This window comes from Ambystoma mexicanum, chromosome 13, assembly GCF_040938575.1.
Source record: "Ambystoma mexicanum isolate Mex_15411 chromosome 13, UKY_AmexF1_1, whole genome shotgun sequence".
Taxonomy (NCBI): Eukaryota; Metazoa; Chordata; class Amphibia; order Caudata; family Ambystomatidae; genus Ambystoma; species Ambystoma mexicanum.
Genome location: NC_090938.1, coordinates 745,043,002 through 745,068,754, shown reverse-complemented (window position 1 = coordinate 745,068,754; position 25,753 = coordinate 745,043,002). Strand labels below are relative to the sequence as shown.

Here is a 25,753-nt window from a genome sequence, read left to right as displayed (position 1 = left end):
CTTTTTGTTAACTTTGGTCCTGTGAACCATGGGAAGGCCCTCTCCAAGGCTTCCATTTCCAGGTGGCTTTCCGGCTGTATCTCGCACTGTCACTGGTTGTCAAACCGACCGCTGCCTGGCTGTCCGAGAGCCCACTCTACCAGAGTGATCGCTGCTACAACAGCGTTCCTGTCTGGTGTGCCCCTGCTGGACATCTGCAGGGCTGCTACGTGGAGGTCGACGCACACCATCACGAGATTCTACTGCATCGACAGGGATCCCAGGGAGGAGTCCAGAGTCGGCCAAGCAGTGCTGCACAACCTGTTGGCTTGAAGGTGAGCCTGGTGAGGAGGTAAGAGATGCTTATGTTGAGCCTTGCCACCTCCCGTGGTTGTGCATGTGTGTACTGCTATGTATTCTTTATTCATGAGTATGTGAATCCATGCCAGACCCCATGCTGGAGTAGGAACAAGTTGCTTACCTGTAACTGTTGTTCTCCAGTATGGATTCACATGCGAACCCTCCCGCCTACCCCTCTGTGGCTCTTCTCTTGGTCCTACTGCCACTTTACGTGCTGCCAAATCTGAAGATGGCTGCCAGGGGAGGGGCTTGGGTGGAGGGCAGTCATTGGCTGGGGGCAGTATGACCCAGAGCTCAGTGATTGGTTGTTAGGAGAAAGACCGTTCAGAAATGTGCAGGGGACGCGGCTATCCCTCACGGATTGCTTTCTCTTTTTTGCATATGTTTCCAGCCTAGATACCAAGGCTGTGTATTTTCTCCCCTGCACCTTGAACTCTGTAATCATTATTTGGAACAGTCCTCATTTTACAAATTTGAATTGTTATTAATTTGGTGTGCAAGTGTATTTACCAGTTTGTGTTCATTCATTTGTTTGTCTCCTCATTTGGAGAGTTGGTATCTACATAATACACTAGCACCCTTACACAGAAAATGTCATTTTCGAGTATTAGCTCGCTAACAGATAAAGCAGCTACTACGTTAGCTTTCACACCTGAAGAAGCCGCAAGGATCCTTGGACTTATCAAAGATACCGGCACATCCACACCATCTGACAACAATCCAGAGCGACTTATACAGAAATTAGAGCGCCTCATCAGACGTGAAATCTCACAGAAATTACACGCTTCAACACTCGCTCAGTATTATCGAGCTAAACGGATCCCGAGGGGTCTCAGAATTTATCTCAGACCCACCCTCTGCAAAGAGAACAAAGACTTTGTTAATAGATGGGAGCACATTCTGAATAAATGTTCCTTGGACCTCATCTTACTCACCATTGAAGAACTCTCAAAATCAGTGACATCATTGCAACAGGAAATTGAAGATATTTCTACACAGCTTTCCAAACTAAAAACAGACACAGAACTCAAACAGATTCTGGAAGATACCAACAGTAAACTTGAATCTTACAAACAGGACATAGAACAGCGTAAAATTAGAAAATTCCGTAGGGATACTTTGGATTACGCTCGGGACATCGTTTACTCTTGGCAAGAATTTTACACAAACAGCCGACCAGTACCAAGAAGACCACCTAGGCAACCAGCAGCAGTAGAAGAACATACAGAAAGCAGCGAGGTAACTAGTGGGGAACTCGAAGAAATACCAAGTGCTACAACAGCTTCTAATATTTTATCTGAAGCTACAACCAGTGGATCCACAGTAGTCACTCCACAGATTCCTTTTTTAGGCGACGGAAAACCAGAAGAGGACAAAAGAAAACCCCGCCAGAAAAAGAAATAAAGAATAATTTGGTGATTAACATCTCTTCCAAACCTCTTACCTCGGCCCAAATAGATACACTCAATTTGGGTATCTCATTTATACCAACTAACTCCACTACGTTCTTCGAAGAAGAAGTCAACCTCTTTAAACTTATAAGGAAGATGGAATTAAAGGTCTTTTTTAATAACATTGAGGATAACATGCAAACCAGAACAAAATCAAAATACCTAGAAATGAAAAATAAAAGCAACTTCTACCCGCAGGTCAATCACCCATTGATTCATCTATTTAAACAAAAAACCATAAAAGACCTTAAAAGATTGAAGTACACCCAGCCTAAAAAACAGAACATCCGCAAGCACCAACTGAAACTAATTAAACAACTGGCAGAGGACAGCAGCTTGACTCTCAAACAAGCAGACAAAGGCGGAGCTCTGGTACTAATGGATACAACCCTCTATGATTTAGGCTGTTCCAAACTTTTACAAGATACTAGGACCTACACACCACTGGATAGTGACCCAATACTTGGGATAACTAACATTATCAATACAACTGTGGAGAAGGCTCTCATGATGGACTGGATAACAGATAAAACAGCTGACTTTTTGATACAGAAATATCCCATAACACCGGTCTTTTATGGACTGCCGAAAATACACAAAAACCTTCGAGATCCACCATTTCGTCCAATTGTGGCCGGGACAGAAAGTATATTTCAACCTCTTGCTATCTATCTAGATACAGCCCTACAACCATTGGTCCAAGCAACATCGACTTATCTTAAGGATACGACTCATTTTTTGAAAATTTTACAAACATTACAACTAACAGAAGACAACCTGATACTATTCACCATGGACGTGAACAGTCTATACACCTCTATTCCACACTCCGAGGGAATTGAAGCTCTAGAATGGTTTTTATTATCCAATAGACAAGTAAAAATCCACAAGATTCTGGCACTGGAGTTAATTAACATCATACTCTACAATAACTATTTTCGACACAATGGGCAGTTCTACCTACAAATTTCTGGTACCTCAATGGGGTCCTCCGTGGCCCCATCTTACGCCAATATCTTCATGTATCATTTTGAAAAACATTATGTATTGGACAATCCAACCTGGACGAATAAGATCAAATGCTGGCAGAGGTATATAGATGACGTCTTCGGGATATGGAAAGGCACAGAAACAGAACTACAAGAGTTTTGGAAATTTCTAAATACCTGTAATACAAGAATAGGTTTCACTATGGATATCGGCAAACCACATGTGAACTTTCTTGACGTCACTGTTGAAATAACAGGGACTTCACTTAAAACTAAATTATACAGAAAACCGACGGATGTGAATAGTTGTCTCCACCACACAAGCCACCATCCAAAGCATCTGAAAGACAATTTACCCTACAGCCAATTATTACGGCTCAAAAGAATCACCTCAGAAACAGATACACTCCAGGGAGAATATAACACTATGAAACAAAGATTTTTGGATAGAGGATTCCCATCGGAAGTGGTAGAAAGAGCCATAATACGCACAGAAACCCAGGAAAGAAATGCACTATTGGAAGGCCATCCAAAGAAGAACGAGAAGGGATTAATCCATACACTTAAATACTCAAGCCAAAGCTATCAGATCAAAAGAATTATACACAAAAACTGGGACATTATTAAATCAGACAATACGCTTGCTCAGCTTTTCCCGGATCCACCTATGATGGCTTACAAAAGAGGGCGAAATTTGAAAGATCAACTGATTAAGGCAGAGAAACCAAAACAACCATCACAGACAACTCTCAGTAAACAAAAACTTGGTACGTTTGCATGTCTACATTGCCAACATTGCAATAATGTAATAAAAGGAGACCATATCAGACACCCCTACAACGGCAAGAAAATCTCGTTAAAACAATTTGCAACATGCGATACCAAGAATGTAATTTATGCTATACGTTGCCCATGCGGTATATACTACGTGGGGAGAACAAACAGGAAAGTTAAAGACCGATGGACGGAGCATAAATCCTGCATCAGGACCAAAAATTGCAAATCCCCAGTCTATAGACATTTTGAAGAGAAAAAACACAATATCTCACAGTTGAGATTTGTGGTTTTGGAGGTCCTACGACCATCAAGTAGAGGTGGAAATCTTCCTAAAAAGCTTGCACAAAGAGAACTCTTCTGGATCAACAAATTGGACGCTATGACACCCCTGGGAATTAATGAGGACTATTTTCTAGGGCCATTCCTATGAACTCCCACTACAAGGAGGTAGCCATCTTAGTCTCACTCACATAGGTCAACCTTACACTAGATATAACTTTCCGAACCAATGACATGTCTTTTAGAAGCTATTTTCGGTTTAATTCTTTACATTCAAAACCTTATCCTTTTTTGGATTCTGCTATGTCATTGTGATTGAAATGTGTGTTTTCCTTATGCTCCACTGATTAACTAAGAAACGTTTATAAGGGTCTGAAAAATGCTAAATGTGTTAAACAAAGTTTCCACGACAGTATTGTTGATGATATATACACAAATTATAATTACATAACATCACAATTCAGAGAGCAACCTACTCTCTTCAGTTGCCCTAGTACAAAAGCCTAATCATTAGCCCGTTTGACCCACTTTTGCCCATATCGAGGTTCACAGATTACCGCTATTTCAAATTTTAGATTAGAAATACACATCTACGGCCATCACTTTTTACTAAGTAACGCCATATAATTAAAAATCGATATCGTTGCTTCCTCATATGGATCGCCTATGGTAGAATGCTGCATTTTAATTCATACACAACATGGGGGATTGTTTACATCACTCCGCGCATGCGCGGGTGACGTCATGCGTAAGCGTGACGCCGCCAACGCATGCGCGAGTGACGTCATAACACTTAACAATATAAAAACACGCAAAATGTGAGAGAGGCTCATTCAACTGCCGTTTCCTACGGCTCCTGAACTCCTCCTAGATTGCTGGTGTGAATCGAAGTGAGTATTTAGACCGGACTTTAAAACTACTTAGTAAACGCACTTAACTTTGGGCTCTAAGCCTATTTTTTTCTTTTAGAAAGCTTTTCACATACATTGTTATAAAATATCTTTCCTTCTCTCTAGGCTTGAGAGATTCGCTTCTGCCATCGGTCCCCATTGGTCACAGATTTAAAAGAACTAGTTACCGTGAGCCTAGTGGACAATACACAATCGTCTACCCTCTGAGTCCTTGCTGGTTATTAGCATAACTCAAGGTAAGAGGTCATTTTGCATCAATGCAGCACAATAATTTGCACTCCTTAGTAATAAATTATCCCCCCAAAATTCACTGCGCCAAAGGCAAAATATAGGGGCAGCTACCTATTTTCTATATAGACACATATGTGGCATAATCACACTAACTTGGTGAATGTGGAAAGACTAGGGTAATGTTGGGCTTTTTTTCAATAGAATGTGTTACCCACCAATACAGCTAAAATGTTTAAGCTAATTACTGTCTTCATAACAAATGTGATTTTGTTGTTAGATTTTGTTCACCATTAAGTCTATCTAAAGCACTAATATATTGTATATAATTTTCCTTTTATAGAAATTGTTTGATGAATATGTCGCCCCTGATGAAGAGTTTTTTCGACTCGAAACGCGTTGGGCACTTGAAAACACAAATAAATAACAGAATTTACTGTTGATGATCACTAATTGTCTATTGAATGTGTTTTTCCTAAATCTTCTGTATTTTGAATATAAAGAAATTCATAAACTTTCAAAATAATCTTCGGATTATCAACTCCATTAGGCCGTTCGGCCTGTTAGACAGTGTGCAGGGGACGCGGCTATCCCTCACGGATTGCTTTCTCTTTTTTGCAGAAATGAAACTTAAACAGATTTTTTCCTTTACCAAGGATTCCCAGCCTGACGACGGAATATTTATGAGCGTGTGAATCCATGCCAGACCCATGCTGGAGAACAACAGTTACAGGTAAGTAACTTGTTCCTTTCTAGGAGAGGATTAGATGGTCCATTCACAATTTTTATGTGCATGATAGATCTCTTCTTCAGGACCAAAGATTTGAGTGAATCAATACCCCGAGCCTCAGTATAGCCATGGGGACACACTTAGGTAAACCCAGTAATTTCCTCCAAAATCTACCCTCAATCAGCTGGAGACACTTTAAATCAATATCTACCAGACTCTCCAGGCCGTAAATGACAGCCGGAACAAGACACTGTAGATACAATTGAATAGTAATTGAATGCTGTCCACTGTAATCCTTGTATGTTTTACTTATGTACCTGTAACCAAGAGACCTCACAGTCGCATGTAACCAACTTAAACCAAAACTCTGCTACACATTCATGTAACAGCGCCACGATGCCTCTGGGCTGCATGTGCGCTATACAAATGCAAATAAATAAATACAATTGTCTTATTCCAGCCAGCGAATATCCTGCCCTTCTTCTAGCAAACTGCAATAAGTGCAGTCAATTGTGCTGCCTTCCTAGCACGGCCTTCGATGCATATTTTAAAGCCCGCTCCAGCCTCAAATTCGACCCCCAGATATTTGTACTGCAAAGTATAGGCAATCTCAGTGTCCTGCACCAGCAGCCTGGGTCTGGCTATTCATTTGCCAGCAAATAACATAAGCTGTGTTTTTCCCCTGTTAATAACAAGCCCGTTCTTATCCGTATAGGCCCAGAGAGCGTTGGCTATGCGTTGGATGCCACTGAAAGTGTGATCCAGGAGCACCAGATCGTCTGCATAATCCAGTACCGTGCAATGCGTGTCATCTATTTTAGGGGGACAGCCTCTTGTCTGGGACAAAAACAGGGGAAGGTCTGAGACATAGAGATTATATAATAGAGGAGCTGTGACACAACGCCGGGCTTAACCACACAGATTTGAATAACGGGCCTGGTCATAGCCCCACCACTATCCAGTCTCAGACACACCGTGTTGTTACTGTGTAGTAACTAGGTAATAGAGTATCCCCGATGGGCAGCCTAATAAATCTAATTTGCGCCAGAGCAAATCCCTCCTGACTGTATCGAAAGCTGCTTTAAAGTCGATAAAAACAGCATATAAAGGGGGATTATTTGGGCCTTGTGCTTGCTTAACCAAGGAATCCACACTGGTATCTATCCAAAATACTACCATGTTCTACCCAATTTTGTAATTCCTTAAGAAGGAATGAAGCAAAAAGCTTCCCAGTAGAGTCCAACATAGATAGCAGTCGGTAGTTACCAGGGTCCAGGGGAGAGACTTTTTTTAGTATTGGAACAAGAATTGCAGTTTGCCATGAGATCGGAATTGTGCCTTCAGCGAGGACCTTATCAAATAATATTTCAAGTAGGGAGGACCAAAAATGGGGATTATGCCGTCAAGCCATTGGGTCCAGGAGCCCGAGAAGATTTTAAACTCTTAATTTTCATATATATGTCCTCCTCGATAATCTTAAATACCAAACCAGACGGTTTAAACTCTATCTGAGAAGGCAATGGCCCCGGGGGAAGGAATTACGCTGAGCCAGGAGCACCACCCACTCATGCTCATTAATGGGGTTAATCATAGATTGTTTAATGCATCCCTTTGCTTCACCCAAGATGGCCCAAATGCTACGCGAGTCACCATTACACAAAATAGTCGCTATTTCTTGCAAGGCCGGCAGAATGTAGAGAGTCCGATCCTACCCTGCCCTCCCCAGGGGTCTCTCATTCAAAATGTATCCGAATGTAGAGATTCCCGAGCGCACCCTGTCCTCCCCGGGGGTCTCTCATTCAAAATGTATCTGAATATAGAGATTCCCGAGCCCACTCTCTCCTCCCTGGGGGTCTCTCATTCAAAATGTATCAGAATGTAGATATCCCTGAGCCCACCTTCTCCTCCCCGGGGATCTCTCATTTAGAATGTAGAAATTCCTGAGCCCACCCTCTCCTCCCCAGGGGTCTCTCATACCAAAATGTATCAGAATGTCGAGATTCCTGAGCCCACCCTCTCCTCTCCAGAGGTCTCTCATTCAGAGTGTAGATATGCCCCAGCCCACCCTCTCCTCCCCGGGGGTCTCCCAGTCAGAATGTAGAGATTTCCAAGCCCACCCTCTCCCCCCCTAGGGGTCTCTCATTCAAAATGTATCAGAATGTCGAGATTCCTGAGCCCACCCTCTCCTCTCCAGAGGTCTCTCATTCAGAGTGTAGATATGCCCCAGCCCACCCTCTCCTCCCCGGGGGTCTCCCAGTCAGAATGCAGAGATTCCATAGCCCACCCTCCCTGGGGGTCTCTCATTCAAAATGTATCAGAATGTAGATATCCCTGAGCCCACCTTCTCCTCCCCGGGGATCTCTCATTTAGAATGTAGAAATTCCTGAGCCCACCCTCTCCTCCCCAGGGGTCTCTCATACCAAAATGTATCAGAATGTCGAGATTCCTGAGCCCACCCTCTCCTCTCCAGAGGTCTCTCATTCAGAGTGTAGATATGCCCCAGCCCACCCTCTCCTCCCCGGGGGTCTCCCAGTCAGAATGTAGAGATTTCCAAGCCCACCCTCTCCCCCCCTAGGGGTCTCTCATTCAAAATGTATCAGAATGTCGAGATTCCTGAGCCCACCCTCTCCTCTCCAGAGGTCTCTCATTCAGAGTGTAGATATGCCCCAGCCCACCCTCTCCTCCCCAGGGGTCTCCCAGTCAGAATGTAGAGATTCCCCAGACCACACTCTGCTCTCCGGGGGTCTCTCATTCAGAATGTGCCTCCCAGTAGTGGCTCCTTTGCCCTTCCTCACTCCCCTGCTGATCTCTTGTTTCTCATTTATCACACGTGTGGTGCTGTCTACCCCTCTGTTTTACGGGGGATGTGCCTCCCCTCCCTTTCGTGCATGTTGATTCAGAGCCTTCCTTTCCCATCTTTAGGAATGGCGTCTCTCCCCCCCCCTTATCTCAGCGTTTTGACCCCCTTACTCTCACTTGTCACTGGAGGCTGAGGGTTATATACAGCATCTTTCTATAATTCTCAGGTGCAGTGAAGTGAAGGCTCTAAAGCCCCAGGAAGATGCCCCTGGAATGGAGACGACGCTGCAGAGCACCACGCGACATGCCCACCTGCAGGAGAAGCTCACAGAATTAAAAGGTAGCTATGAGTCCAGGCCCACCCAAGAGGTGATGCTGATCGGGAAGGCTTTTCCAACCATCTCAACGCACTTATTTAATTGAAATACATGTGCATTTGCACAGCTCAATGAAAAACCAATATGTCGGTATTCTTGTATTTGTATAGCGCACAGGTAGATAGCAAGCAATGGGGAGCGTCACAATGTTTGAGTCCAGGTGCCAAGAGCTGCATACCCTGAATGCTATTACCTGGTGCACCGAGTGTTTAGAGAAATTCCTTATATAGCAAGGTCTTCAGTTTTTTTGTAAACTGCAGGCATAATGGTGCTGCGCGGTTAGGATCGTGTGCCACAGTGCTGGCGCATAATGGGAGATCTTTCTCTTCCTGTCCATTTGCTTTTGGGCATTTATTTATTTCCAGTCTTGCCAGGGTGTGGCATCTGGAATTGCTCTGGCTTCCTAATGTGACCAGTTCCTTTGCTAGGCACATGTGTGGCTGGGTTACCACAGCCTTGTATGTAATAAAGGCGATTTTAAAGATTATTTGGGCTGTTAGAAAGGTTGGGGGAAATGCGGTCAAACTGTTTGATGCCGATGATTCGTGTGGCGCGAGGGTTGAGGGGGGGGGTCAGAGAGGAGTAGGTTTCCATTTCCAGGTGGGCTAGAACTGAGGCCTACTGCAACCCTGAATCCCGAGGCTGGCCTGAAAGATTTTATTTTGTGCAGTCCTGCTAGTAGCTACCAAGCCGTCTGGGCATTTTTGTCACTTGGCGATAGCTTCGGCATTAACTCTTCGAGGTCCATGTTAGCTAGCCATGATTGAATGAGTGTTTGATTGGATGAGTATTTGATTGGTGGGGTTCCCGACAAGCAAAAACCATGTTTTTTGTGGTGTCGATTATAAGAAATGAACCGGTCATCCATGACTGGATGAAAAAACTAAATGCATATACATTTCACTGATAATGCACTTGTTGACTTGTACATAAAACTCATTACATAAAACTCATCAAATCTAGCAAAATATGTAGTGGTGTGAAAAAAGATGAATTGGAAAATTAAATTATAAATATTCAATTTAGTTAGTCAAAATAACTCCTAAAAAAGGATAAATGGAAGGACTGGCACAAATCATTAAAGAAGGGGAGCGGGAGAAGTTAGAAGGGGACAATAAAAGGCTAACCAGTCTTTTACCATTTTACTTTAGAGAAGGGAGGAATACAACTTTAAAATAAATTATAATGCAGAAAAAATAAACCAAACGGTTGTTGATATTAAAAGGAGACGTGCCAAAAGACTTCTTTCATTAAAAAAATGTGTTGCAAAAATAAAAAGATTTTATTTCGGTCAGAAGTATTGTGGTGAAAAGACAGATCCGGTAGAATATGTGTGGCTTGGACCCTCCCCTTCCTGCAGTGGAAACTGAGCGGTTCTGCAGTCGCGGCTGCAAGGGCTGTTGTCGCCCTATACCATGTGTTGGAGGTCGTAATGACGGATGTACATATGTTGATAGTGTACGGTTAGTAGTTTTGCTTCCCTGTGATTTTCATTGATAAGAGATGGTTCAAGGCCTAATAAATAGTAGTGCATTTGTATACATTCTGTGCTTAATTGAACCCATCACCGCCCACACTCTCCCAAGTCTAAGCCTTACTGCCCAGTCGCACTACCTTGATAGAGTTTGGCTAGACAATAGTGTCGTCCTGTTCACCAGAATAGGGTGGCCTCTGAGAATCTTTCCATAGGGCTGATTCTGAATATCTTATCTTTACCACCTCAGTAGACCATGTTTCCTGGTTATAGTAGAGTAGAGAGAACCCCAAAAGGCCAATAAAGACATGAATGATATCCTGAGAGCGCTGCATCAGGGACCCCCTGGCCTCTGAATAGTTTGAATACAGGTCTGACCGTACTCGTGACACAACAGTCTGGCCAACATTGTCTCGGGCATATCAGCTTCCCCAGACTTCTGGATTTGGACCAGCTCAGATAATAATTTAGCCTCACGGTCGGCTTGAGCCTGAAACTTGGCAACGCCTTTAGATCTTGTGGTGTTGGGGTAATAGGGTATGTTTGTTCCAATGCATGAAGTTACTCTCCCAATGCAGTCAATTGCAATCGTTCGGATTTGAGAGATGCACAGGTGGGGGGTAATGCAATACCTCGGGGGTCACTTTTAAATCCCCCCAAAGTATTGCTTGCAAGGACACTGAGCCAGTATTGGGTTTAAAATAGGAGGTCCTTTTTATCAGATTTAGTGGCATGATATGCCTGATCCAATAAAGAGGCTACATTATCTGTGATCTTAATGCCCTTTTCCCTGGTCCTTTACTGTGTGCTGAGAATGTTAAGCTCTGAGAACGTGAGATCTGTGGGTGTGTGACCCTCCCCTATTGGGTGCTGGGGAGGAAAAGCCAAAACATGACTATTGGACACCCAAGGTGGTGGGGTGCAGTGGTGGGGGCTGCAGGGAAGGCATAAGGGGTAAGGCAGGGAGTGGGGGTGCAGTGGTGGGAGATGGAGGGGACGCATTAGGGAAGGGCAGGGAGTGGGGGTGCAGTGGTGGGAGATGGAGGGGACGCATTATGGGAAGGGCAGGGAGTGGGGGTGCAGTGGTGGGAGCTGGAGGGGAGGCATTGGGGGAAGGGCAGGGAGTGCTGGGTTATGTTTTACAGTAGAAAAGTTTGGGATCTAATACATCACTTGTTTTTCTTTTACTACAGAAACATTTCCTGCAGAAATGGGTACGTTTAATTAATGGTAATAAATATATTTAACATACTTCAATGTCTCGCTGGTTTGTCTGATTTCACAAACCCTAAATTTTCTTCTTACTTTCAGATTGGAGATACGTGAAATCCTGTGAACGTGAGTACTTGTGATTTACAAATCCCAAACTCTAACCCTCCATGGGGCCTCCTGGATCTCAGGAGTCACTGTTAGGCGAGGCAGCCACAGTCCCCTGCAGTGACGCTCGGTCATAGGAAAGGAACATGAGTCACAGAGAGTCACCAGTAGTTGAGGCAGCTTGAGTCCCCTGCAGCGACACTTGGTCATAGGAAAGGAAACAGTAATACGAGATCCCCCCCAAATCCTCCCACCTGCATTCTGAGGGTGATAGGAAGCGTGGAGGAGAGATGTCGGGCAGCAGACATGAAAAAACATGTAAAATATGTGCAGATGGAGCGCTGCAGGGTTACCGTGTGCAGAGCACCTCTGGTCAAAATGCAAAAAGAAAAGACATATTTCTACAGTACAGAAAGTGTCGTCAGCTTGAAGAGTCTCGGCAGCACTTTCTGTAACGCAGAAAATGTGGCGCTGGCAGCTTGAAAAGAAAACTTATTTCAGACAGTCCTAGAATTGTTTTACGGAAAAGCTAACACTTTGTAAGGAATGCTGCCTCTTTTCATTACTAACAACACCTCCAGGGTGCTGTTAATTAATGCCTCTTTAGGCTGGTGCAGAAAGGGTGCTCTAAACTTCAGAATACAGTCCTTGCCAGCCCCTTGCACATGAGGTGGTTGGCAAGGCTAGGCTGTAAATCCCGGCTTTGCAGGAGTGGCAGACTTGATATATTGCCGCCACTCTCGGATTACATCAGAATCCATTTCTTCATGAAAACATGTGTCATTCAACTGAGACACGACACTTTTCCATTTTAACATGCACCTCTGAATCAGGCCTACGTCTGCAGTGCAACTGGCAGGAAAGTGATGCTGCGGTTGATTACGGCCTCTGCACGGCAAGTGGCTTGTGAATATAATTCAAGATCGCTTATCAAGCAAACGGCCTTATCGATATTACCTGTATTCCAACTCACCCTTGGTTTATAGTAATGTTGCTGATAGGGTCACTATCATGAACCGGCTCAGTGTAATTTATATAGGAGAGGAGGGGAAAGTGGTCACTTTCTGTTCTTGTTAAGACCTTTCATGTTGATGTTTACTAAGACCTACTCGATAGTCGATGCACTATTGTCAGTCACTCTGGTATATTACTCCGGCGTTACCCCTGGGCAAAGACCGTTTAGCATGATAAAGCCTCGGGAGTAAATCATAAAAGTTGATGATTAATAGAGAAGTTGTATTGCCACACTTCGGGGCCCAATTAATAATAGCAGCAAGCACTTAGTCGCCCGAAGTGCTGATCTTGGTGATTTGCTAAGTGTTATCAACACTAATGATCAGTCCTCCTTTTGGTTGCCCCTGAATCCCCTTGTGGCCATAGGTTGAATGGAATGGCGGCCGCCGATTCCCAAGTTAACCTGGAGCCAGGTTTCCTGTAATGCCACTACACAGAAATTGGGGATGTTCTCAAATAAACCATCCGGTTCAGTGAAGTGGGAGAAGCCTCGGGTGTTCCAGGAGAAAATGGTAAAAGACAGGCTAGGATCTGCGTGGATTTTGTGGTTGTAGAATTGAAGATAACCACTGTCAGCTGGTAGCAGCCAACCCTTCTTTCTCTTCTAAGGGAGAGTGAACACCAACATGTCTTAACCCAAGAGCATCAATGGCGACAGAAATAGCGCTGCCTTGTGAGCTGGGAGATAGTGTTGATTTAGGGGTCTAGTTGAAAGCAAAGGAACAGGTCTACTAGATTTCAGTACCCCCCTATCTAGATTCAGCCCAAACTTTCTAGATGGAGCTTTAACAATAGAACAGTTTTAACCTAATTTTCCCAAATAGCATAATGTGACGTGACACAATCTAGTCCAGCGGGATTGTGAAAATAAACTATTGCGCTAGCATAGTACGTCTTCTATGAGGTCAACAATCACAATGTCCTCCGTTTGTAGACACCGCAGAGGAATGATGTCATGGACTAAATGGAAGATGGTTGTTCGATTTGGATAATAGTCCCGACTAACATAAAAACGGCTCCTTACTTTGAGGGCCAAGCAGTCAGCATCCGAATTAGAATTAGGTTGGTAGAGGCCCCTCTTCCCATTTACTGATTTAACGACGCCATTTTCCTCATGGACGGATATTAGGTGGAGCCGTTTAGGTTGCGTGTCTGAAGCAATGGCGTTAGATGTTATCCCATGATTGTCCTCTTGAAAAGGGTTTTCCAAATCTTGCAGAGTGTGGGAATCTTCTGGTAATGGTTGGCACTTAATAGTTTCTGTAATCTGTATAAATGAACCAGTGCTTTTAGGGTGAACAGGAGTTCCTGCCAATGTTGTCTTTATTTCTGGAGACACCTCTAGTAGAAAGAGTATTGGACTCAGCAGCTGGAAGCCTTTTGATGTAGTTTTGTTTTTTAGTAGGATGTTAGGCGGAGACTTTGGTCTTATTTCCTTCTAATGGTAGAGTGTCATATGAGCCCTGATCACAATGGTAGTAACTATTCAGCTGGAATTAATCAAGCCAGGCTTGTTGCTCAGGCTGGATTGCAGCTAAAATCATTCTATTTAGTATGAGCCTTTTTCTTGTGCGCCTTCTTTTTGCTCTTTTTACCCTTATTTTATTTGTTAGCAGGTTCATTAGTGATTGATCCCTCCTTTGACTCGTTGTCGATGATCACACAGTTATCCAAGCTTAAGGAATGAGCGTAATCGCCTCCCACATTAAACAATTGCAGGAGTCCTTGACAATGAGCTCCTGTGGAATCCGCCGGCATTTACCAGGTGTAAATAGCAGGCGAAGTCCATAGGAATCCATTGGTTTAATGCCAGCATAGAATTTGTGCTGGTGTTAGACCACTCTCTCTCTCTTTCATTCTCTTTATCATCTCCCTCTTTCCAACTTTTCCCTTACTGCTTTTTCTTGATGTCCATATTCTTCCATCACTCGCTCTCATTTATCTGTTTCTCATCTATGCTTGTTTCTCCCAGTCTCTCTGTCTCTCATCTCTACTTGTTTCTACTGGTCTCTCATCTCTGCTTGTTTCTCCCGGTCCCTCTGTCTCTCATCCCTACTTGTTTCTCCCTGTCTCTCATCTCTGCTTGTTTCTCCTGGTCTCTCTGCCTCTTATCTCTGCTTGTTTCTCCCTGTCTCTCATCTCTACTTGTTTCTCCCTGGCTCTCATCTCTGCTTGTTTCTCCTGGTCTCTCTGCCTCTCATCTCTGCTTGTTTCTCCCGCCCCCCTGTCGCTCATCTCTACTTGTTTCTCCTGGTCTAACTGTCTCTCATATCTGCTTGTTTCTCCCGGTCTCCCTGTCTCATCTCTGCTTGTTTCTCCCGGTCTCTCATCTGCTTGTTCCTCTCAGTCTCTCTGTCTCTCATTTCTACTTTTTTCTCATCTCTGCTTGTTTCTTCCGGTCTCTCTGTCTCTCATCTCTGCTTGTTTCTCTCGGTCTCTCCTCTCTGTCTCTCATCTCTACTTGTTTTTCCCTGTCTCTCATCTCTGCTTGTTTCTCCCGGTCTCTCACCTCTGCTTGTTTCTCCTGGTCTCTCTGTCTCTTATATCTGCTTATTTCTCCCTGTCTCTCATCTCGGCTTGTTTCTCCTGGTCTCTCTGTCTCTTATCTCCGCTTGTTTCTCTCGGTCTCTCATCTCTTCTTGTTTCTCTCTGTCTCTCATCTCTACTTGTTTCTCCCTGTCTCTCATCTCTGCCTGTTTCTCCTGGTCTCTCTGTCTCTCATCTCTGCTTGTTTCTCCTGGTCTCTCTGTCTCTCATCTCTACTTGTTTTTCATCTCTGCTTGTTTCTCCTGGTCTCTCTGTCTCTTATATCTGCTTATTTCTCCCTGTCTCTCATCTCTGCTTGTTTCTCCTGGTCTCTCTGTCTCTTATCTCCGCTTGTTTCTCTCGGTCTCTCATCTCTTCTTGTTTCTCTCTGTCTCTCATCTCTACTTGTTTCCCCCTGTCTCTCATCTCTGCTTGTTTCTCCCGGTCTGTCTCTCATCTCTGCTTGTTTCTCCCGGTCTCTCTGTCTCTCATCTCTACTTGTTTTTCATCTCTGCTTGTTTCTCCCGGTCTCTCTCTCTCATCTCTACTTGTTTTTACCTGTCTCTCATCTCTGCTTGCTTATCCCGGTATCTCAGTCTCTCACCTCTGCTTGTTTCTCCCGGTCTTTCTGTCTCTCATCTCTGCTTGTTTCTCCCGGTCTCTCTGTTGCTCATCTCTGCTTGTTTCTCCCAGCCTCTCTGTCTCTCATCTCTACTTGTTTCTCCCTGTCTCTCATCTTTATTTATTTATTTTATTTCTAGAGTGCTGGAACAAGAGCCCTGAGGCATAGGAGCGCTAAGACTAACATATGACACAAAACATAAATAGCAGGGAGTCAAAGAGGGCCAGAGGGGGGTAAGCCAGGCAAAGGTTCAATCTTCATTCAAAAGGAATGTTTTTAGGTTTCGTTTGAAACTTGGTAAGCTAGAACACAGCCTCGGGTTGAGTGGAAGGGTGTTCCATAGGCGCGGGACGCGAATGGAAAACATCTGCATGTCACCTGTGTCAGTTTTGCCTTGGGTATAAGGAGTAGGGCAGAGTTGTTTGATCTGAGGCTACATCTGTCCGGAAGCCATTTAAACTGGGCTGCCAGGTAGGACGGACTCTTGCCATACAGGCAGGAGTGTGAGATGCAAAGCGTGCAAAACATGACTCTCTTTGCTATAAGAAGCCAGTGTAACGCTCTCCTGTCTGGTGACACATGATCTGTTTTTCGCAGACCTACTACAACCCTCATTGCCTTGTTCTGAACAACTTGCAGACTCTTTAGCTCCCCTTTACCAACGCCCAGTAAGGTACTGGCACACTAGTCAAGGCGCTCCCGATGATAGCCCTGGCTAAAGTGGCACAGCTGGTTACATCCAAGTACGGTCTGGTTTGTGCCAGTAATTTGATGTATTACGTCATGTTTGACACCAGGCAGCTGATATATGCCCTCATTGAGAGTTCTTGGTTAATGGTAACACCCAAGGTTTTCACTTTCTGAAGGGTAGGTAGAAGACAGTCTGCGATTTGGAAGGAAGAGTAGGCTTGATCAAGATGGCGAGGCTTAGGGCCAGTGCCCAAGATTATGATCTCTGTTTTCGAGTTGTTCAGGGCTAGGCCATTAAGCAACATCCAGAGGTGAATTTGGTTGTACGTTGCATTGATGATCTCAGCGTGAGGTGATAACCTGAAAGTGGAAAGAGACACTGAGTACCATCAGTATAGTTAGCGTAACAGATACCATCTTTTTCAAGTTGTTCAAAAAGTGTGAGCATGAATAGATTGAAGAGAGTGGGAGATGGGCACGTGCCCTGTGGCACTCCGCATTCCAGGGTCAGTCCCTCTGACAGCATCCTCATGGAAAACCTTAGCAGTCCTGTCTGACAGAAACGATAGGGCCCAGTTGACTGCTTCCTTGGAGAAAAAGCCTGCTCTAGCAGTCTGCTGACTAAGATGGAATGATCTACCAGGTCAAACGCGGCTGCCAGATCGAGCAGCATCAGCAGAGATGTCTTGCCATTTTCATAGAATTGAAGAATGTTAGATTTAAGGTCCAACAAGGTGGACCCAGTGCTATGGGCACTCCGGAAGCCTGATTGTTTATGGCCTAGTATGCCATGTGCACTCAGAAATGCCAGAATCTGTCCATGTGCTAATTTGTCCAGTACCTTCAAAAGGACGGGGGAGTTAGTAATCGGGCGATAATTGCCCGCTATAGATGGTTCCAGTGTAGGCTTCTTCAAGAGAGGAGTGATCCATGCTTGCTTGGCGTCTCGTGGTACTGACATATCTTTAAATGATGCATTTACACATTTAGTGATCAGAGGGGCAAGCAACTGGGCACAAGCTTTCACCATTTTAGCCGGACAGATGTCTCCTCTACAACTGGTGGGTTTTGCCTTCTTAATATACCCAGGACCTCCTCTTCGGTCACTTCTACAAAGGTTAAAGGATTGATCTTGGGTGATTGGTGGTGAACATGAGCAGAAACAGATGATGGATTCAATTGAGCAAGCTTGGTTTCAATATTCTCTTTAATCATTAGGATCCTGCTAGCCATAGCCTTTTCAATTTGGGAACACCAGTCTGAGTTTGTCATGACTGTAACATTGATGGGTCAGGGGTCTTCCACTTCTTTTAGAATCCTAAAAAGTGCTCTTGTGTCTGACGCGGCGGTCTTAATTCTTTTCTCATAGGAGCATTTGTTTGCGGTGCAGACAGCATCTTTGTGCTCTTTAGCTGCACGGCTATAGTCGGATTCGTCAACAGCAGATTGTGTTTTCTGCCATTTCCGCAGTTTCTTGTGTTTCTTAATTTTCAGATTTTGTATTTCTGATGAATACCAGATTTTTGAAGGAATAGACCTTTCTGGTCTTAGTTTTTGAGGGGCTAAACTATCAACAACTTCAGTCATCATTTTATTATATATTCCTGGCAGATCAGCTGCAGACTTGTACTGAGTGAGATTGGCTAAGTAGGGAGCAAAGAGCAGAGCTAGTGCCGCTGGAGTACGTTTTCGTAGGTTACAACATGAGTCTTTCCTCCACGACTGTTTAACTTTCTTAATAGTGGAGATTAATTATATTTTAAATTTTACAAATCTTTGCTTGTTTCTCACGGTCTCTCATCTCTGCTTGTTTCTCACAGTCTCGCTGTCTCTCATCTCTACTTGTTTCTCCCTGTCTTTCATCTCAGCTTGCCAGTTTAGGGAGTCAGTTTCCAGTGGATGTTAGCACAAGACAGCTGAAATCTCGCATCCCATGGGGCCAGTTCGAGTTCAAGGTAAATCGGCTCTACAGGAGCACGCGCAGGAAGGCGAAAGAGTTTCTTTAAAAGCTTACTCTCCAATCCGCTTAGCGACGCAATGTTCCCAAAAGCCCAAACCTCTGAGCCATACAGGAGTATGGGTAGGATCCTGGCCACATACAATTGTGCCAGTATCCCGAGGAAATATCCCCCTCCACCCCTGGCCATCTTGAACAATCCCCCTAGGGCCTGGGCGCATTTCCACTCAAGTATCTCAAGATGGAATGCCCCGATTAACCTCCTGTCGAGCACAACTCCAAGATATTTATATTCGTCGAATACCTCTAGTTTTTTTTCTTCAAGGTACCATTCAAAACGCTGGGCTTTTAGGATTTTAGGATTTTAGATTTATGAGGATTAATAGACAAGGAGTTCAGGTCAGAATATTCCTTAAGTTTAGACAAAGCAGCCTGCAGCCCTACAGGAGTCAGGTCGCGCAGGACAATATCATCCGCATAACCCATCCATTGTAGTGAAAGATTCCCAAATTTAGGCGGGATAGAGGTAGGGTTATGCAGCGCTGATCCCATGTCGGCCTTGTAGAGATTGTAGAGCAGGGGCCCTAGTATGCATCCTTGTTTTAATCCCTGGTAGGTTTAAATCCACCGCAATGTCCTACCTGCTTTGTCCAGGCGTACTCTGACTCTAGTCCCATCGTGAAGTGCGACTATCATAGAGTGGAGACCTGCTGGAATATTCCAACTCGCCAGCTTATTGCAAAGCCTATGCCTATCAACAGAGTCGAAGGCAGCGCTGTAGTCTATAAATGCCACATACACTGTTCTCCGACGAATACTCCAGCGTTGTTCGATCACCGTTAACAGTGCAAGGCAATTGGTGGATGTTCTCAGGCCCTTTTGAAAGCCAGTTTGGTGGAACGGTATTAGGTTCAAGCTGTCTAACCAATTCCACAATTCCTCCAATAAAGAGACAAGTGAAGTTTTTTAATGGGGTGTCTAGCATGGCCAGCAGCCGGTAATTGCTCGGATCAATCCTATTGCCCTTCTTCCAAATAGGCACAATGGCACTGTCCCGCCAGTATTGCGGAATCAATTGCGCTTCTGTGATCCAGCAAAATAACGAGTGAAGGGCATTAGCCCAATGGGTAGCATCGGCTTTGATCAGAGTGCTACAAATACCATCCGGCCCGGGTGCTCTGGAGGTTTTACTTCTCCCGATTAGGCTGAGAACATCAGCCTGACCCTTGGAGTAAGTCCACTTATTCTCAGATAAGTTTGTGAGGGTGTCCACCGTCGCACCACTCCTAACTATATCCACTGTGGCGACTCTCCCCAAGGTGTTGCCAATGAAATCAATCCAAGCTGTTTCCGAAACGCTGACGAAATCACCTGTCACGTGGGAATCACCCTCAACGATCTTCCAAAACTGGCGAGTGTCATTAGATATAGCACAATCCACCAATGAACGCCAGCAAAGGCATTCCAGTTCATATCTACGGCGCCTCAACCATTTACAATATTGGCCTCTTTGACCCGTGAAGCATGTTCTGTAGCAGTCTTTCCTTACGAGCTAGTTCTCTAAGGAGAACAGAGTTCCTTTCTCCTCATGGTGGTTTGCTTATCAAATGAGTGTTTGTGGGACCCAGCAGTAGACACACGAGCCTTAGAGTTCCTCTCAATGAGGAAATTAGTAATAACCGACTGGATCAGGACAGCAAAATCCATAACGGCATTAATGGCGCAGGTCTTAGAGCATTCGAGGGGAGTTACTTCGCAATCCTCTTTGTATCCAAGCAGAGCCGACCGTATAGGGGCCAGGATCGAAGAAAGATTTTGTGTGTTCCATGAGACACGATTCAAGGCGGCATTGACTCTAAGCTCCTCGTCGGCTGACATAGTCTGAGGTGCTTCATGTCAGTTCAGACTCACTAGAAGCGGAAAGTGATCGCTCTCCCAATCTGAAGATCACACTCATGTCAAGTATCAATGAGCAGGAATTCGCAACAAAGATGTAATCCGTATATGGAGTCACGTGACTATTCAGGAACGTCTCGTGATTATCGGCCATGTTGGGTGTATTCATGAATGTTGCACTGCATAGTCGCCGGTGCTGCCACCATGACCAGCGGCGGAAAAGTGTAACACCCCCCTCCAATAAATGGCGATGTCCGCGTGTGTTCCAACTGAGCAGACTCGCCATGTGGTCAGGGACATGTGCTAAGGGCCTGGCCCCCCGTGTAGAGCCACCAATTCTGCCAGCCAAGTCCAATGAGATTTTTCCCCCTCAGAACGGGCTGGAAATCCAGCCTCATAGTTAACTTCGGGGGCAACTGGGATTTTATTTAAGTTTAATTCTTTAATGCCGGTAACCCGTTGTCATATCTATCTATCTAAAAGAAATGTACATGGTGCCACTCGCCCAAAGGCCTCAGAGCGCTCACAGGACTTACAAACATGAACACATAAAGAGAAGAACAAGGGTGAGTTAGGCCACTCCATTTGAGGGACAAGCCCTTGGGGAGAAACCTGCCTCATAAGTTCATATTAATCAGCTTTTCTGTCAAAGAGAGAGGTTTTCAAACGTTTTTTAAAATGTATTGTAGATACGCATCCCCTAATGTCTGGCGGGAGCGAGCTCCAAAGGGAGGCGGTGGGGGGGGCCCAGGCATTAAATCCGGCCCCTCCGATCTTTTTTAGGATGACACGCGGTTGATCCAAGGTTACCCTATTATTTGAATGGAGAACCCGTCTAATGGGAGTTTTTTTTCACTCTAGAGGAGAGGTGCAGCGGGGCTTCACCTGCCAGGCATTTAAACACTAGGACAGAGCCCTTGAACTGAAAGCGCTGCTCATCTGGGAGCCAGTGCATTCTCCTGCGAGATTCAGAGAACTGTGCATGGTGGCCAAGGCCGCAAACAGCACGCACCGCTGCATTCTGCGTTACCTGGAGCTTCTTAATATTTGCTTGAGACGTGCCCACCAAGAGACTGTTGCAATAGTCAAGCTTTGTGTTCACTATGGCTGCTGTAATCAGGGCCCTATTAGCCTCTGATAAGTCACGGCGAATCTGCCACAGCAGGTGCACGTGATAGGAGCACGAGGATTTCAAATATGAAAGAAAGATGAGAATCAAAAAAGACTCCACGCGTCTTAACTGAATCGCTCACTGGGATGATATTCCCATTTATCACAAAACAATAATATCTCGTGCCATACTCCCTTTCCACCGGCACACGCTCGTATCCCATACGCCCAAATGATATTTCGTGCCATACTCTGTTTCCACCAGCACACTCATATCCCATACATCCAAATGATATCTCGTGCCCTACTCCGTTTCCACCGGCACACACTCATATCCCATACGTCCAAATGATATCTTGTGCCATACTCCATTTCCACCGGCACACACTCGTATCCCATACGTCCAAATGATATCTCGTGCCATACTCCGTTTCCACCAGCACACGCTCGTATCCCATACGTCCAAATGATATCTCGTGCCATACTCCGTTTCCACCAGCACACGCTCGTATCACATACGTCCAATGATATCTCGTGCCATACTCCGTTTCCACCAGCACATGCTCGTATCCCATAAATCCAAATGATATCTTGTGCCATACTCCGTTTCCACCAGCACACGCTCATATCACATACGTCCAATGATATCTCGTGCCATACTCCGTTTCCACCAGCACACGCTCGTATCCCATAAATCCAAATGATATCTCGTGCCATACTCCGTTTCCACCGGCACACGCTCATATCACATACGTCCAAATGATATCTCGTGCCATACTCCGTTTCCACCTGCACACGCTCGTATCCCATACGTCCAAATGATATCTCGTGCCATACTCCGTTTCCACCAGCACACGCTCATATCCCATACGCCCAAATGATATCTCGTGCCATACTCCGTTTCCACCAGCACACTGCTCAATAAATATCGTAGAGGGATAATAGCGTGGAACAAGTGCAGTATATGGGCACGATTCAAAACTAAAGTGTCCTGGTCACAGAACAAACTCCGGACCCTTAGGGCCCTGTGGGTGCAGCTATCCTTGCCTTAGAATCGTTACTGGGCCCTATTGCTTTGTTTCTCTTTGCCTGCCTCTTTCTTGCTGCGTTTCTCTCTGTCTTTCTTTCTTGCTGCGTTTCTCTCTGCCTGCCTCTTTCTTGCTGTGCTTCCCTCTGCCTGTCTTTCTTTCTTGCTGTGTTTCTCTCTGCCTGCCTCTTTCTTGCTGTGTTTATCTCTGCCTGCCTCTTTCTTGCTTTGTTTCTCTCTGCCTGTCTCTCTTTCTTGCTCTGCTTCTCTCTGCCTGTCTCTCTTTCTTGCTGTCTTTCTCTGCTTGCTAATTGTTCTTTCTTGCTGTGTTTCTCTCTGCCGGTCTTTCTTTCTTGCTGTGTTTCTCTCTGCCTGTCTTTCTCTCTTGCTGTGTTTCTCTGTCTGCTAATCTTTCTTTCTTGCTGTGTTTCTCTCTGCCTGTCTTTCTCTCTTGCTGTGTTTCTCTGTCTGCTAATCTTTCTTTCTTGCTGTGTTTCTCTCTGCCTGTTTCTTTCTTGCTGTGTTTCTCTCTGCCTGCTAATCTTTCTTTCTTGCTGTGTTTCTCTCTCTGCCCCTCTGGGTTTATTTCATACTTTCATCCAATCCCTCACTTTTGGAATCTCAAGCAATATCCAGCATTTGCATTAAAAACACGAGAGAAACGCCTGTCTTTCCTCTAAACGAGTGCAGAGGGGTGTGAATGGGGCACCAAGGTGACAGTCCTACCTTTATTTCTTCATTTCCCTCCCTCCTCTTTAGTGTTCTGTCTCCTTCCCTCTCTCCCTCTGCTGGGATTTCTATCTCCCTTGCTGTCTGCCTATTGATCACTGGCTCTTCTATTTCCTCTCTGCATGTCTTTTTCTCTGCCTTTTCCTATTATCCCCCTATCTCCCTTTCATTCTCCCCACTCTCTTGCCCCTCTGTCTTCCTCTCCCACTCAACCTTCTCCCCATCTTTTCTCTCTTCTCTCTCTTTGCTGTTGTTTCTCTGTGTTAGTCTGTCTCTCTCTCCTGTTGTTTCTCTGTGCTAGTCTGTCTCTTTCCTGTTGTTTCTCTGTGTTGGTCTGTCTCTCTCCTGTTGTTTCTCTGTGCTAGTTTGTCTCTCTCCTGTTGTTTCTCTGTGTTGATCTGTCTCTCTCGTTCCTGTTGCTTCTCTCTGTTAGTCTGTCTCTCTTTTCTGTTGTTATTCTGGGTTAGTCTGTCTCCATCTTTCCTGTTTGTCTGTGTTAGTCTGTCTCTCTGTCTTTCCTATTGTTTCTCTCGCGCATCTCTGCTCGGTCTCCCCCTCTTTCACCTCTGCCTGCCCCGCTCTGTCTTTTTCTCCCAGTCTTTGTCTGTCGCTGTCTCTGATCTCCCGTCACTACATGTCTCTTTCTTGGCTGTCTCTGTGCTCTCTCTTCACCCCTTCACTTCCTTTGCTCGGCAGAGCTGCAGGTCACTGTCTGGCCGGGAGTGAGGTGTGTAAAGATGTCAGAAGAGAAGGGGGTTTGGGGATTTTGGGGGATTTTCCAGGAGTTCACTCTGTTGTATCACGAGGCTGCCTGCGAGGTGGGGGGACTCTCTCTGAATAATGTGACAGGGATTATAAGTGCCTCTCTCTGTTCCACCACCTCTCTCTCCCCTTCACTGTCTCTCCTCTCTTCCTCTCTCTGCTTCCCATCATGTCCATGTTGCTCTCTTCCTCTTCACGTGTCTCTCTTCCACTCATCCTTTCTCCATGTTCCGCTCTCTCTGCATCTTCGGCGGTTCCCGTCTCGTGTGTCTCTGTCGCTATTGCTCTCTCTTTTCTGTCTTTAATCTGCAATATTTCTTTATTTCTATCCGACATTCATAGTCGGTCTCCTCTCTGCTTGTTTTTTCAGTCTACCTTTCTGAGTCTCTCTACTGTCTGTCTCTCCGTTCTGTCAGTGTCTCTTCTCTGCTGTCTCGCCTCTCCCTCTTTTCCCTGCAGATCTCTTGTACCCGCCTCTCTCTCCTCTCTGCCTGTCTCTTCTGTGTCCCTCTCTCTCCTCTCTGGCTGTCTCTTCTGTGTCCCTCTCTCTCCTCTCTGCCTGTCTCTTCTGTGCCCCTCTCTCTCCTCTGGCTGTCTCTTGCGTTCTTTTCTCTGTTTCTTCGTTTCCATCGCAACCCCTGGCTCCCCCCATTCCTTGCCGACCCGAAGACCCCCTGGGGCCTGAGATGAAGGGGCCTGGTGGAGGTGGAGAATGGGGAATTGTGGGGATGGGGGGGAGTGGAGCGGAGCTCTCCCCGTTATCTCTGGAATTTGGGGGTCACTTGGGGTTTCATTGAAGAATCGAGGAATAGCCGCATTCCCCCTGGGCTTTGGGCGGGGTCTGCAGGTGTTGGTGACAGGAGGCTGTGATTGGCTGAGCTCTCGCTGTTGCTGTGATTGACAGGCTGTTGGCACCCTGTGATTGGCTGGTTTCTGAGCCGGGCTTCTCTCTTGCAGGTGAGGTGACTCTGGATCCTGGCACCGCTCATCCCTGGCTCATCGTGTCCGCGGACGGGAGAAGCGTGAGATGGGGACCCCGAGCCCAGGACCTGCCCGACACCCCCCAGAGATTCACTATATTCCCCTGTGTCCTGGGGAGGGAGGGGCTGAGCTCAGGGGGGCATTACTGGGAGGTGGAGGTGGGGGGCAGCAGGGGCTGGGAGCTGGGGGTGTGTGATGAGTCTGTGCCCAGGAAGGAGTGGCTCCCACGATCACCTGAGGGGGGACTCTGGACAGTGGAGCTCTGGGATGGTAAATACAAGGCTCTCACCTCCACTCCCACCCCCCTGACCCCCCGCGCTCCCCCCAGGGTCCTGGGCCTCTTCCTGGACTATGAGGCGGGCAGGCTCTCGGTCTACGATGCTCAGGACCGGGCTCTGCTCTTCACCTTCCCCGGGGCCCCCTTCCCCCGCATCCTGCGACCCTTCTTCTATACATGGAGCACCGAGGAGGAGCTGCGGATCCTCCCGGGGGCAGGAGGGGACTGACAGCAGCGGAGCCCGGCAGCAGGTAAGGGGGGGCTGTGTCTGGGGGGGGGCGCAGGGCTGCAGGTAAGGGGGGGCTGCAGGTAAGGGGGCTCTGTGTCTGTGGGGGTGGGGCATGGGGGCTGCAGGTAAGGGGGGCTGTGTCTGTGGGGGCGGGGCATGGGGGCTGCAGGTAATGGGGGCCGTGTCTGTGGGGGCGGGGGCTGTGTCTGTGGGGGTGGGGCATGGGGGCTGCAGGTAAGGGGGGCTGTGTCTGTGGGGGTGG

At 46.0% G+C, this 25,753-nt stretch overlaps 1 protein-coding gene and 1 long non-coding RNA gene across 3 annotated transcripts in view; both read left to right on the top strand.

Moving 5' to 3' along the window:
* The window catches only part of LOC138522122 (E3 ubiquitin-protein ligase TRIM39-like), a 90,741-nt gene extending 79,159 nt beyond the window's left edge, over positions 1-11,582 (top strand). The window contains exons 5-6 of the mRNA XM_069635379.1: positions 8,731-8,843; positions 11,548-11,582. Of these exons, the coding sequence (XP_069491480.1) occupies positions 8,731-8,843; positions 11,548-11,582 (148 nt within the window). The remainder of the gene's footprint in view (positions 1-8,730; positions 8,844-11,547) is intronic.
* The window catches only part of LOC138521888 (uncharacterized), a 502,654-nt gene that overhangs the window by 407,491 nt on the left and 69,410 nt on the right, over positions 1-25,753 (top strand). Inside the window, exon 1 of one of the 2 annotated variants that reach the window (XR_011283157.1) lies at positions 11,665-11,692. The exons of the other annotated variant lie outside the window; for it this stretch is intronic. This is a non-coding gene — a long non-coding RNA (uncharacterized lncRNA). Of the gene's footprint in view, positions 1-11,664; positions 11,693-25,753 lie in introns of those variants that run through there. 2 annotated transcript variants of the gene reach the window in all.